The sequence below is a fragment of the Megalops cyprinoides genome, chromosome 3 (assembly GCF_013368585.1).
Source record: "Megalops cyprinoides isolate fMegCyp1 chromosome 3, fMegCyp1.pri, whole genome shotgun sequence".
NCBI lineage: Eukaryota > Metazoa > Chordata > Actinopteri > Elopiformes > Megalopidae > Megalops > Megalops cyprinoides.
Genome location: NC_050585.1, coordinates 6,941,788 through 6,955,644, shown reverse-complemented (window position 1 = coordinate 6,955,644; position 13,857 = coordinate 6,941,788). Strand labels below are relative to the sequence as shown.

The window sequence follows — 13,857 nt, the reverse complement described above, 5'->3', positions numbered from 1 at the left end:
ACAATATAACGTTAGACTAAACTCCCTACCTTACTAGCTAGCTTTGCTTCATGAGACCATACATTTGTGTACGACACGATGCCATCACTAGCCAGATAGCAAACAATTCACTTACTCTTAGGTGGCTACCTAGCTAGCAAGCTGGCGCCTAAGAGAGCCTACCAACTAGCAAGTGCATATCCATCTTAACTAGTCAGCTAGTTATTTCCCACGTTTTCTCTGGTCTTCACAGCGCTTGCTAGCTGCCTAGATAGCTGATCATATCAAGTAGCCACTTGACTAACGTTAACTAACGTTAGTTTGGTAGCTGTTGTAACAAACGAATGATTGTCAAAGTACCTACAAGCAGAGAAGCTGTCATTAGGCTGGTTAGCTCGCTAGCCAGCAAATAATATTATAGCGACCAAGCAAAGGGGCTTCCAAGCTCGCTAGCTTAGCAACATTATCACTGTGGCCTAGAAGCAGCCGCAACTATTACCTGCGAATAAATTAGATCGCATCATATTCACACCTTACTCGTAACAAAATTCAGTTCAACAGTCTAGTTAGTAGGGTACGGGTTGTCATATCAAGCATCTTCCACATTTCCAGAATGACCAGCCTCGTTAGGCTAGCTAGCTAAAACGTAACCCCCCTGGCTAACAAACAGTAGCGACCGAGCGTGCTACTTAGCAAAGCCGTGTCTCCAGATAGCGGGTTTCAACAATTCAAAATACCGTGGACAAACGTTTTCTGCAGCGCAACTCACCTTTGTCGTTACGTATCACTCTTCCTATCTGTAAAATACGATCTTCATTTAAAGTCCCGGAACCCGTAGGTCGAAGTAAGGGATCCAGTTTCTCCTCTTCTCCAAGGAGCCCCCCAGATTTCCCAACCAGCAAACCCCTCACTCCTCTGACTCGGTGTCAATTCAGTTTCCAAATCAACAGCGCCTCTCCGTCAACTAGCCAGCTAGCTTAGCTAAACACAAACTTATTCGATCTATGCCTGAAGAAACATACATTCACATTTACCCACAGAAAATGTAAACTGTCGGCAACTCCCGTATCCAACAATATACGATCCCTAAAAGAGGTTTATAATTGCAGGCCCTTTAGTTCTAAACCTTGTTTTCTTGCACGGTTTTTTTTGTAAATTTCACAAAATGGCGCGCGTTCCAAACCTGCGCAGCGAACCGGCCCGGCAGACCATAGAGACACGGACGGCCACTACGCTCGGTGCCGCCTAAAAATATCCACCGCGTTAAATTGTAGACCTCCGAATTTTCTTAACACGATCCTGTCGACGCATTGGTTTCAGTATCACTGCCATTACTAATAAACCGTAAATTTATCATTCCGGCGGGAAGCTAAATTATTTGAAAAAAGAAAAAGCAACTAACAAAATGGTGGCTGACTGAGAATGTTACCATGACAACTGTCAATCAAACTACGAAGTTCCCGGATGGACCTATGACGCAGGAACAGGCAGTGCGGTTGTCATAGAAACCGCCAATCAATTTTTACGTAGAGAAAGGGGTGGAGAAATTACACGACCACTGATTGCAGGATCCCTCAAACAGATAATGTAACCAAACCAGGGAAATAACATGAGTCGGGCTGTAGAATGCTTGCCTTGTAGCACAGTGATCAATACTGAGACGACGAAGTGTTTGAACCTAAATGTCAATTTTTTAAAATCAATGGATGGGTCTGACTTTTTTAGTCGACCCTGGAATGAGGTATCTCAGTAACTACAACTTAACATTGTATATGGGGAAAAGTGTGTTCCCCTGTATAGTACTGATAGAAGTGTGACCCTTATATCAGCATATTTTGCATTAAACTCCAGCCTGGTAAATGCCAAGGTTAATTGTTAGTCTGTCCTCACTTGTTTCCACTCCTAATGACTTGCCTCTGTTGTCCTGCCCTCTTCACTTGCTGCTTGTACTTGTTAAACTTCCGATGTCTAAATGTGGAACAGTCTAATTTCTGCCACATAGACATTCTACAGTGCTAGAAATATTGTGTCTCTCTACTAATTGGTTATAATAAAAAGCTTTTGCACATGTATTAAGGTGAACAGAAGAAAGTGAGAAATCAAACAAACAGAGGGAGGCTCCAACAATCGCTACTTCCTGCAATCACCATTCTTTATTGGAAGTAATGTATCGGTGTACTTTCATACAAAAAAGCATTTGTACACATGGATTACATTTACATTTAGTCACTGAGCAGCTGCTCATATCCAGAGCAACTTACAAAAGTGCATGCAAGAAGGTTAGGCAAAGAGAAGAGATGATACTAAATCATAAATGTCACAATCCAGTTGTAGGAGTCATTGAATAAACTGTCATATTCTGTTCAGGGCCATAGCAGTTGGAAAAGGGAGTCTGGAGGTACAGCATGAATGTTTTGATGTCCTATGTTCGAATGCCCTATGTTGTCATTTGAACCAAGATGCAATAAACAAGAAGCAAATTATAATCAGCATGTGGTTGTGGTTCACAACCTAGTTGATCACATAGACAGCACACAGCACCATCATTAGACATGATCAATGAAGATGTCAGCTGAGCATGCAACTAGACAAGTGGTGCTACTGTTAACATGATCATTGTCCTGATCATTGTCATCACATCCATCATCATCATGTAAAAACCTGTAAGCAGAAAATGTATGCATAATATATATTTTGCATTGAATATTACAATCATTTAGCAGACACTCTTATCCAGAGCAACTTCCAGCACAAAAGAACAGAAGTATAACAAGTAAATATTATGGCCATGAAATGACATTGCAGCATATCTATACACAAATATCACATGTACAGCACATTACATTTATTTGATTTATCTCAATCAATTACATGATCTGCTTCATTTTATTTGTGTGTGCCTTATATATCAACTTGCACGTTGTCCTTGTATAGGGCTAGATGTTTTTTTGCTCTAACAGCAGTGCAGTCCATTGCCATTAAGCCTACAATTTCTTAGTAGTATTTTCATTATCATTAGTAGGTAATTTGTAGTAATTTTTGGCAACGTCCTAAAGTCCTCAGGACAGTAGGAAGTAGGACAGTTATAGGCATCACGAGTAAACTTGCAACGTCAGTTTTGGGCAGATATCAAATAATATAACCTGACGTAATACATCAGCTGTTCCTGAATTTTCAACACAAAAACGTATTAAAAGCAGATTGTAACTGTATAAACCCGAAGGGGAGCTGTGCAAACTAGGTGTGTATTAAGAGAGAATGTGCCACCAGAAGGGTTTTTCGAACAGAAGAGTACCAAGAAGAAAACGCAAAGGGTCAAAGTGATTGAATCAGAACTGTCATGATGCATGAAGGGCTCAGCTGTCGGTCTCGCAGCGCACGAGGTGACCACCACAGGAAAAGTCAAACAAGTTCAAAACACGTCGCACAAATGCCTTTTAAATTGAGTACCACGACTCAATGTGCTTTGTCTGTGCGCTGGGATACCAAATTTGTGGAAAACCCAAGTAACAGGCAGTAGTACAAATATAACACGGCTTGGCTTATTGCTGAATGATCGCTAGTTTGGGGTTTAAACTACGTAATGTCAAAGAGCCAATTTACTACGGCAACCCCACTGGTAAATTACCAACTCACGATTTGCATTTAAAACAGCTTGCCATCGTTTATGTTGTAGTGGACAAATATGTATGATGCTTCGTAACAACCTAATCTACACATATGAATTGGGTGAAAACCCATTTCGCAATACCATTCAAAACTGCGCGATTATTCCAACAACAAGCTAGCAAACTAGATATACTATGTCACAACGACACCGCTGCAAAGAACTGCCTGCAGAATGCACTCATTACAAGTTATTACTACAACTTCGAAACAGCGCACCAGCTAGGAGACGACAAACTTTTCTAGTCTGAGCTACACATAGCTAGTCGTCACTGAAGTTGTCAACGAACACGTTTACCTATATGCCAAGACAAGAAAATCTGTTCGTACACCACGCGCTAAATGGTAGCCATCATAGCGAAATTGATATCACGTGAATGGAGTCATTTATATCACGTGACAATGAGAAACAGGAAGTACGTTCAGATAGCTAGAAAGTAAAGGAGCTGTAAATTTGTATAATTTTGCGATTTGCTTGCAAGACTGAAGAAAATGAGTACCAGTTTGGACATAAGACTCAAGCGAGCCAATAAAGTATATCATGAAGGGGTAAGGCGCCCTTTTGTTGACCTGACTGTAGCTTTCACGACCATTTGCTAGCTATGTGCCCTGTGTGTTCACTAAACTTATTTGCGAAGATCATTTGTGACAAGCTATGTACATTCAGTTCGACATAACCACGTCATGTAATAGATCCTGTATCATTTATATTAGCTAGCTTGCCAGATAGCTGTAGCTCGTCAGTTGAGTGCCTCATCGGTTAGGTCAACGAAGCTGGCAAGCTTCATTTACTATAACAAGTGCAGTGACACATTAAAACTTTTAATGCTCAAGACTAACCGTTGTTACAGCACCGGCTTTGAATGTGTGCTGTGTGAATGGCCCTGCCACCCTCACGCTGGCCTTATAAGCAAATGGGGCAGCTCCCTGGGCTTGAACGGCTACTGATCTGCTCGTCACTGTGTGAAATGGAGTTGGAGTTTCTGCTGTAGAGATATACCTTATCTGTTAAATATTAACTTTTGGATTTCGATATTCATCAGTATTTTTACACTGTGCATGTACATCAACTTAGTCTTTTCATTGTCCCCATTTGTGTAAATGTGCGTCATTTTTACACAGCTGCAGCCAGTGGTTAAATTTGTATGCCTTTATAACATCTCTCAGTTTCTCATGTCTCTGTTGCCACTTAGCTCTGGGAGCCAGGGTAAAAATGTGAAATATCTGTAAATGCGTGGAAGAGGACACAAATGCCCCATTCCACCCTGAGAAGTCCTAGGGCCGCAAAATGGCAGATAAAAGATGATGTTCTCTCGCACATAAATCAAGTCGATTTTGCACTTGCTTGATGCACGTTGGTAATTAATTTACACGAATCATGGGCTAAAGTGCGTCAGGTATGTATGGATAATAAGACTATAATATGTGATTGTGATTCCAGAGCAGTATCTGGCTGGCACATGGCAAGTATTATGAATGAATAACCTGTGGTTGTGGAAATATCTTTCAGTAACTGATAGTGCTAGACAGTTCTGAAACAGAATTGTCTTTATTGAGAAGTGTGAGAACTTGGTGAGGGGTTAGAAAGTGAGGAAGTAAGGAACATACAAAGGTAGTTCTCCCATTCAGATCATCAGATCTCCATGATTTACCCAAGCCAATTCCTCCTTTGCTTTAAGGACCTGCTATGTTGAGAAAAATTTACATTGACATTTAAGTGGAATGGACATTAAACTTCATTTTAACGACACAACACAAAGATAACTGAAGAGCTGTCAGCCAGAGAAGTCAGTCTCAGTTAGTGGAACTATGAAAGTCAATAAATGGTTCAATTGTGTGGTTCTGTGGTTCACTCTGTCCCTAGAAAATGTAAGACTATGGGTCCATCACTGCACCAGTAAAGATGGTGTTGGACAGTGGGTCCATTGCATATTTGATCCCATGCTTCCTATTTTAAGTCACCCCCCCAGCACACTCATATACACACATCCATAGAAGTTATTTTCTGAATGAGTTCAGAGTTGGTTGTATTGGGGGTCAGGCTTCCAGGCTGCTTCTGCACTGCACACTACCATCAATGTCTAACTCACTGACCGCCCGCTGGTGGTTGGTATAGCACAAAATGCATAATTCATCCTCATCAGACCCGGGTCATGTTTGGTCCCTCAACTACTCCAGCACTGAAGGGGAAAAAAAAGTGTGTCTTACTAAAAAGGGGACCTTAAATCTTGAAAGTCCACCTCGATTCAAAATCCAGGTTTAGTTTAACTCATTGTAATAGCCAGATAAGTGTCACTACTAGTGGACAGCTATAGCTCTACTGCTGTAAACCAGAGCAGAGCATAACCCATAAGCCTTCAGCCTCACTTCTCAGCTCCTGTACAGCAACTGCATGGATTTCTCTTATGGATGGAACATATATGCATGTGCATAACATCACTGCATGTATGTAAAGTATATTTAGCACTAAAAGGTGTGTGGACACAGTTTTGTGTATATCCAGGCAGGCAAAGTGTTCAGAGATGTATAGGCTCAGAGTGTGGGGTTAAAGAGTAGCCTTTGGATGTTCTGAAAGTTTAAGTGAGCAAAAAAATTCAAATACGTGAAAAGCAGCCTTTTACGCCATGCACTGTTAGAACCACACAATCTTTTGCTATACGTATATCTCTGCTGGCGGAGGGGAAAGCCAGGCTTGTTCAAGCCTTTCCAAAGCAACCAGTTGTGATGCTGCTCTGTATTCCCCTCGTTCCCCACTGAGAGGTTCTGTAGAGGGGCAGGCTAGAGGCTCTTGCCACAGAGTGAACTACAGCCTGGCGATGCAAACCTGCCATCTAAACAAAGCCTCTTTCAGTTCAAGTACAGTGCATCCCAGTGCCTCCACTCTTTGCCACATATGAATGGCACTGGACAGAGCCCAGTAGAAGAGAAGACCCGTCTCAGTGCTTGGATTATGTGGGGTCATGCCCACTTCCAGATAAATTCACAGGAACATTTGCCCACCGCCTCTTTTGCAAAGATAGATGTTTCTGTTAAAAATAAATGCTTGTAAAGTGATGAGAGATGTGACAGAGCTGGCTGATGCTCTCCACATAAATTAACAGGAATAAAACTTTACAAAAAAACCCCCAGTTTATTTAAAAAAACCACTCCCAAACACAGGAGACGTAGTCTACAGCCACCAGCACACAAAATGGCTTCCAAGAGTCTGAAACTGGCCACACACCTGTATATAACAAGTCTAATTAGTGCAGATGTGACCAGTTAACTGGTTCTCAGACAGACAAGACAATTAACAAAACAATTATTAAACAATCAATTAAGACAAACATGAAACCTGTTTCAGTTGTAGTTGATTGATTTAAGGCGCTTATTTTACAAGATGGAAAATGCACAATATGAGGATCCTCAATTTAACCAATTAAACAAACAATTAACATTCAGTCTGTTGGGGTGGGGTGAAGGGCCGCTCCTTCACAAGAGAAAATAAAGAATCACAGACGCATTAGTCATTTATGCTGCTGATATGCCAGATTACCAGTGCGCCCCTTAGTGGATTTGCTGGGTAATGTGATTGTGAGATCTCAAGACCAAGATCTTGAGCATTTGCTTAAAAGCACAATTGACTAACACAGGGAGAGCCCTGCTGCTGGGGTGCATGGCCCGTAGATACAGAAAAATCTTTTGCAGCATCCACTCTTTACTGTGTTCAGTGGTCCTGTACCTGTTTCCTCCACTGAGGAATTGCTCTTTATCCTCACAGGGCAAGTTGAATCAGGGTAGAAATACAGTGGGAAAAGAAGGTGTATTTGAATTATGCTTGATAAATTTGGGCAAAGGTGAAACTGGAATGGGGAGGCAAAATTAAAATGTCTTCTCGCAATCCTAGTAGTTACTTTCCTGATTTACTGCCCATACTTGCAGTTGCAATCCGAGAGCAAATTGTCGGTGTCATTGTCACTTTAACTGCTCTGTTTTTACCACTCACATATTCTCTTTAATTTCCCAGGAAGTGCTGGCTGGTGTTGTGGTTGTTATCTGCAAGGAGGCGGTACAACACCAGGGCATTTCTCTTACTATGGAGGGGATAGTCAACCTGCAGCTCAGCTCCAAGAGCGTGGGTGTCTTTGAGGCTTTCTACAACTCTGTCAAGGTGAGTGACAAATGGCAGCCATCATGTTACTGTGCATCCTGCCCTTTCTTGTTTTGATTACAAGTAACAAGCTGCTGAAATGTTCAGATTGGCAGTGTTGGCAGAGTTTGGGTACACTGGCACTGAGCTCGCTCTTTGAAACTTCTCCCTCTCCTAGCCCATCCAGCTGATCACCAGCAACATTGAGGTGGTGAAACCGGGGAAGGTCCCCGGGGGCAAGACTGAGATCCCCTTCGAGTTCCCGCTGCACGTCAAGGGCAACAAAGTGCTTTATGAAACCTACCACGGGGTCTTCGTCAACATTCAGGTACGAGCCACGCTCCCCGGCCGAGGTGACTCGCACTCTCAGACTGTGACCTAGTTTCCCTTCAAACCAGACAAGGCCCAGACTGGCCAAGAGCTGTGCCTCCCACGGCGTGGCCGCCTCAGACACACTGCCCATTAATCTCTGCCGCTGTCCGACCTGCACCACGCCTAAAAAACTACACAGCACTCCCTCCGAACATCTGTTTTCCCTGCCTCCCAGAGACAAACCGTATTTGTGAAACATGTTTTTTTCCCCTCAGTATTTACCCATGAGAGGCCAGCACGAGCGTTGTCAGCTGACTCAGCATCGGGAACCTGCCTGAAGATCATTAAAAGAGGCTTTTGTTGGGCTGGCATTTGCCAAAAACAAAACGGGGATTGTGGTCCTTTTTTGTATTAGCTGCTAAATTTAGCTAATGAGGAATAATTATAGAGATGGAAAGCACAAATTAATTGACATTTCCCGTTTCACAAGAAGTGGTGTGTGGTCTTAACTAAGGAGAATGTTATTTAAAGATTGAAGGGAAGACACTTTGAAAAAGCAGTCTTGTCAACATCTTTCTCATCAACAGTAGAGCGGATTAAACAATTATTGTCAGGAAGATGCTGTCAAGAACACTAGATATTCACCTACAAATCCTTAAGCTTGGAACATTTTATAAATTCTACTCTACAAATAATCATCCTACTTGAAGCTAACTTTCAAATGCAAAGTCCAATTGTTATGTTTAGTCACAAAAACATATGAGCCAGGGTACCTCAAAGCTTATCTTGATCGGTGGATCAGGAAGTCACTTCAGAGGCTCATCTGCTAGACAGGGTACAAGGGAGGTCAGGGTGGACGCTCTAATCACATGGTCATTGGAGAATATGGAGGTTATTATATTCTTTTTATGTGGTAAACAAGAAAAAAACAGATCAACAAGTTGCACACATTATTCCATCTATTAATTTAAAAAGTAGAATACTGTTAAGGGTACAGCAGTACAGACCCCTCTTCCAAGCGCCACCCCATGTGAACTTGGAAAAACTGGGATAAAGGGCAACTCATACATGAGTACATAAGGTGACACCTCATGAGCTAGTAAGTATTTTTCTGCCAGCGTGTCTTTATTTCAGTGGTCCATTCATTTACCTGTCTGCTCAATGTTCTTCAGAGCAGTAGGCTGCCTTTCCCTCCCTGCAGTCTTCCTAGGGGCCTCAATGATTCATTCAGACACAACTTTGTTTTTCTTTTTTTCGGGGGGGGGGGGGGGGGGGGGTTTGGATGGTTTCTCTCCTGAACCCTTCAGGCCCCAGCCGCAGATGCTGTATTCTTCTAATGAGTTTTGGAGACGTTACGAAACAGATCTTGTGACAGGGCAGTAGGCCCCTCTGCCCCCTCACTCTGAGGTTGCGTTGACCCCCCCCCCTTATCAGGAGCCCTTTGCTGTGGGTGGTCGGGGAAGCGTCTAGAGGCCGTCTCGGCCTGGAACCCAGGCGAGCTCCTGGAATGCTCTGTCAGCAATTAGAGCCAGATCTGGATCTGTGCCTCTTACTGTTCCCCACACACAGCCTCCAGCCACTGCCAGACCAGGGACATGCGCTGCAGGAGGAGGAGCTGGCAAAAGTGGAGGGTGGACACAGGGAGGGGTGCAGGCAAACATGGAAGGGGGTGCGGTGTAGGGGGTGGCACACAAGATGAGATGTACAAATCATTTTGTCAAATCAAGTTTAGTACTCAGCCAAGTCACTAAAATAGTTATGGATGTAAATATAAAGTCTCCACCAGGTACAATACTTTAAAATTGACTTAATATACAACTGTGTCTTTACTATTTTAGTACACCCTGCGCTGTGATATGAAACGCTCCCTGTTGGCCAAAGATCTGAGCAAGACCTGTGAATTCATGGTCCACTGTCAGGTGAGTAGGGCAGCACACTGTCCTGCAATGTCCTCTGCTCTGTGAAGGGGCTCTGTGAAGGGGCTCTGTGAAGGGTTAGTCTTGGTCACGTTGTACTCACCTGCAGTTTCCCTAGTTCTCTTCTATTCTCTTAAATATTGCATCGGTTTAGCTCACTTTCTCCCCTTGGATTGGTCATCTTCCTGCAGTTGATGGTTTCCTGCTTATACACGTACTCTCCCTCTCTCTCTTTCACCCCCACTCTCTCGTTCAGCCTCAGAAAGGAAAGGTGCTGCCTGGTCCAGTGGATTTTACCATCACTCCAGAGACACTGCAGAATGTCAGAGAGGTAGGGCTGTCCATGTCTGTCACCAGTTCCACATAGCTGCCAGTTGGCCTGACCTCTGACAGGCCAACTTCTCGGCTCATATTAAAACAAGCATATTTTTAATGCTTAAACTATGACAGAGAAGCAACTATGTTTTCAAAGGAATGACATCTTTCAAAAACACAGAAATCAAAGTGATTCATATCTGCTTTTCCTGCAGAAATAGTCCTGTTTCAGAGTTCAGATGTTTGAATATTTATAGGAAATGACTGGATCGTTAGAGAAGCTTATAAACCTGTGTTAACACTGGGTACAAGAGGAGGTTACACACTAAGGCAATGTGTCAGTAGCCTTCATCACGGTTGAAATTAGACAGCCATATCCAAATGTCAGGCACATTTTGAAAAATTTCAGGGATTTTTACCTCAACAAGTCAGGTGATAGATATAACAACATCCACATGAAGCTTAAACAGCCAGTGTCTGCTACAGGGTTCACTATTGCATCAGTAAAAAGTACCACCTACTGTTGTAACCTGGATGAATATGGTGCTTATGGCAGACATGCCATGAACCTCTTCAGAAGTCAAAATACAAATAGGGACAAGACTATCAAACTATCAAACTGCATCTCAGTGACACTGAGGTTCATGTTTTTTCTTTATTGACAATACTCATCAGGGGTATGTTTGGTGTCAAAAAGCTGACTTAATGTCTAAATTTAAAAATCTCATCCCCTGTGTGAAATATTGAGGCAGAACTGTTTTGCTTTGAGGTTGATTAGCGTCTTGCGGTATTGGTGCCCTTGTCAAACTATCCAAATACATACCCGGACACATTGCCTGACACCTGGTAACCCCTGCTAAGAAGCTCAAGCTTTGTTAAACTGTAAAGCAGCCTGATGATGATCCAGCATGCATCATTTCAGCTGTGATTTGAATTTAAGAAAGCTATTAACAAATGAGAACTAAGAAAACTGAAGGAGCTCAGAGGGCACTGTACACATCTCACGTCTGCTGAAAGCTCAAGGTAACTCCACATTAGCAATTGTCATAGATATACTACTTATTGACCAAATATTAATCTCTCAGCACCTTCAGTCCTCCATACTCAATGTCTGGCTCCCAAACTGTCTGGGTTGTTATGCTACCAATGGATGTTCTGTCTTCGAATCAGCCACTTCAGCGTTATTAACTTAAGACAGAATTTTTTACAGTACACACATGGAGCTGAATAAACAGTCACTAAATAAAATATCATTGGGCATTTGAGAATCTTGGGCATGAGGAAATCTTCTTAGCTTTAACATTTGGTAATCATTTTTACAGAGAAGCTCCCTTCCCAAGTTCCTGATCCGGGGCCGTTTGAACGCTACTAACTGTGTGATCACCCAGCCACTGACAGGAGAGCTGGTTGTGGAGAGCTCAGAGGTGCCCATTAAAAGCATCGAGCTGCAGCTGGTCAGAGTGGAGACCTGTGGTGGGTGCCAACCAACTCGATACAAAACTCTCCTTTGTCAACCAAGGCTTGAGATTTACATATTACAATTTCACATTACTCCTCGTATTGTGTCTCCCTAGTCAGTTAGAAAGTGACACCAAATATGTAAGGTCTTGAAGTCATGCAGTTGATACCACAATTGATATTACAAGGAAAGTAATGAATGTGTTAATGTGTTATTAAAGGGTTAATTGTACAAGAACACAAGTTGGGTAAACACATGGGAAGATTTTATCTGGTATTGCCAAGATTAATGGTCATAAAGAAAATATGTGAAGCAAAATGCCATGTCAGTAGTCGTAATATATCCCATTACCTATTATAAAAAAAAAAAAAAAAAAAAACTACTTGATGTTTTGAAATGGTTGACAGTAGTGACGGTGTGATGTCAGAGTCTGCTTGCCTCTGATCAGGACCCAGTCAGACAAGAGAGAAACACAGGAGTGATAGCAGGGGTGAAGAGTTTCTAAACCTTTCACTGCAGGATGTGCTGAGGGCTACGCACGAGACGCCACAGAGATACAGAACATCCAGATCGCAGAGGGGGACATCTGCCACGGCCTGCCCATTCCCATCTACATGGTGTTTCCTCGCCTCTTCACCTGCCCCACGCTCGAAACCACCAACTTCAAAGTCGGTAAGCCATCACCAAGCAACATCCCATTAGTGGCCCAGCATGGCCCTTACATTACATGCTATTCACCCCCTTTTAACACGCATGTGTACACCTCATTACTGAAGCAATATTCTACACCAGTTGTCTTATCTGGGTGTCCATTTCCACCACTAATGCTCAGTTAGAGTGAGGCAGAGTGTCAAAAGCATGCTGATCAGAGGGATACGGTCACCAAAGTCCAATTTTAAGCCTCTGTGGGAGAAAAATGTCTTTCAAAGTTAATATTTCAGAGAAAATGTTTTTTTTAAATGTTTTGAAAACATTTTTATGTCTTTTAGACTGAATTAACAGCAGTAAACTTATCAATTACACTTTTTTTAAAGAAAGAACATTGATTAAAAAACAGCATGCCTTTTACTGTCGTTGTGGTGCAGTTGAACTTTACATTGAATATGAATTACGTGTTTTCTCTCCGCAAGAATTTGAAGTTAACGTGGTGATAGTTCTGCACGATGACCATCTGATCACTGAAAACTTCCCTCTGAAATTGTGTCGGGTGTGAGGACCGTGCTGAGTGAGAGTGTCAGCCTCTGCCCGTGGCCGCAAACCATTTCCGGAATACTGGCATGGACAATTTCATTGGACAACAGAAGTGGAACAATTTCTTATAACACAGTGAATGAACTTCATAGAACCAGAGTGGACGTTTTTGATTGTTATTAATTGGACTTGTGATCAATTAAGCACCACCAGACAAAAAAGATCAGTGGTTTATTACTTAAGCTGACATTAACACGACTGTTGCCAGCCCATAAAACACTGTTGTTTGTATTGTTTTCACGTGTAGTAAGTCAAATTCAAGTCAAGACAAAGAGTGCTCGGCCTACAAATGGGTTAAAAGCAACTTTAGTTGGCTTTTACTGTTTGTAACCTATGGTGCCCAATGTAGTACAGCTCAGCAGTAATTAATGAATCTCTATTGGTGAAGTCAGCGCTCCAGTGTGGTGACTCCCCTTCCTGGAAAGCCAGAGACTCCAGATTGGGTGTGATGGTGTGAAAGTTCCCCTCTCCTTAGCTGTGAGGAGCTGCTTTTAGACTCTACAGCATGACAAGAGGGAATCACGGGAGCAAACATGTAAATGAGGACCCAGGGTGTTGCTCGGCTTATTTTGGGTTCCCAGGGATTCTGTATATCGGTGAATAAATCAGCTGTGCTTAAACATGTCTGCAAGTGTTGATCAAAATTTAATTTACACCTGATTCCCAGTGTTAGAAATATCATGTGTATAAACAAGCCGTAATGAGGGGAGAAGTAAAGCTAAGAAAAACTTCAGTCTTATGCTTGTCCTGATTTTTAAACTCCAGAACTTCTTGAAGTACACTGGCAAGGTGACGTGTACCGTGACTGATTATCTTTGTATCCAACAGCT

The 13,857-nt window shown here is 42.5% G+C and overlaps 2 protein-coding genes across 4 annotated transcripts in view; one reads left to right on the top strand and one right to left on the bottom strand.

The window, feature by feature from the left end:
- Positions 1 to 903, bottom strand: part of dyrk1aa (dual-specificity tyrosine-(Y)-phosphorylation regulated kinase 1A, a) — a 51,685-nt gene extending 50,782 nt beyond the window's left edge. For 2 of the 3 annotated variants that reach the window (XM_036524432.1, XM_036524433.1), the window contains exon 1: positions 749 to 819. The gene's annotated coding sequence lies outside the window, so the exon portion shown is untranslated. Of the gene's footprint in view, positions 1 to 748 lie in introns of all 3 variants that reach the window. The other variant, XM_036524434.1, reaches the window with a different exon arrangement.
- Positions 904 to 4,061: 3,158 nt separating this feature from the next.
- On the top strand, positions 4,062 to 13,726 carry vps26c (VPS26 endosomal protein sorting factor C). Its single transcript, XM_036524979.1, has 8 exons — positions 4,062 to 4,194; positions 7,652 to 7,795; positions 7,953 to 8,102; positions 9,925 to 10,005; positions 10,259 to 10,333; positions 11,640 to 11,790; positions 12,296 to 12,448; positions 12,907 to 13,726. The coding sequence occupies exons 1-8, from the start codon at positions 4,138 to 4,140 to the stop codon at positions 12,987 to 12,989; spliced, it is 894 nt and encodes a 297-aa protein (XP_036380872.1). The 5' UTR covers positions 4,062 to 4,137; the 3' UTR covers positions 12,990 to 13,726.
- Positions 13,727 to 13,857: the final 131 nt, after the last annotated feature.

Coding starts and splice junctions, on each gene's coding strand:
- vps26c (XM_036524979.1), top strand. CDS start 4,138: ATGAGTACCAGTTTGGACATAAGACTCAAGCGAGCCAATAAAGTATAT. Junction 7,796..7,952: donor CTTTCTACAACTCTGTCAAG/GTGAGTGACAAA, acceptor TCCCTCTCCTAG/CCCATCCAGCTGATCACCAG. Junction 10,006..10,258: donor AATTCATGGTCCACTGTCAG/GTGAGTAGGGCA, acceptor TCTCTCGTTCAG/CCTCAGAAAGGAAAGGTGCT.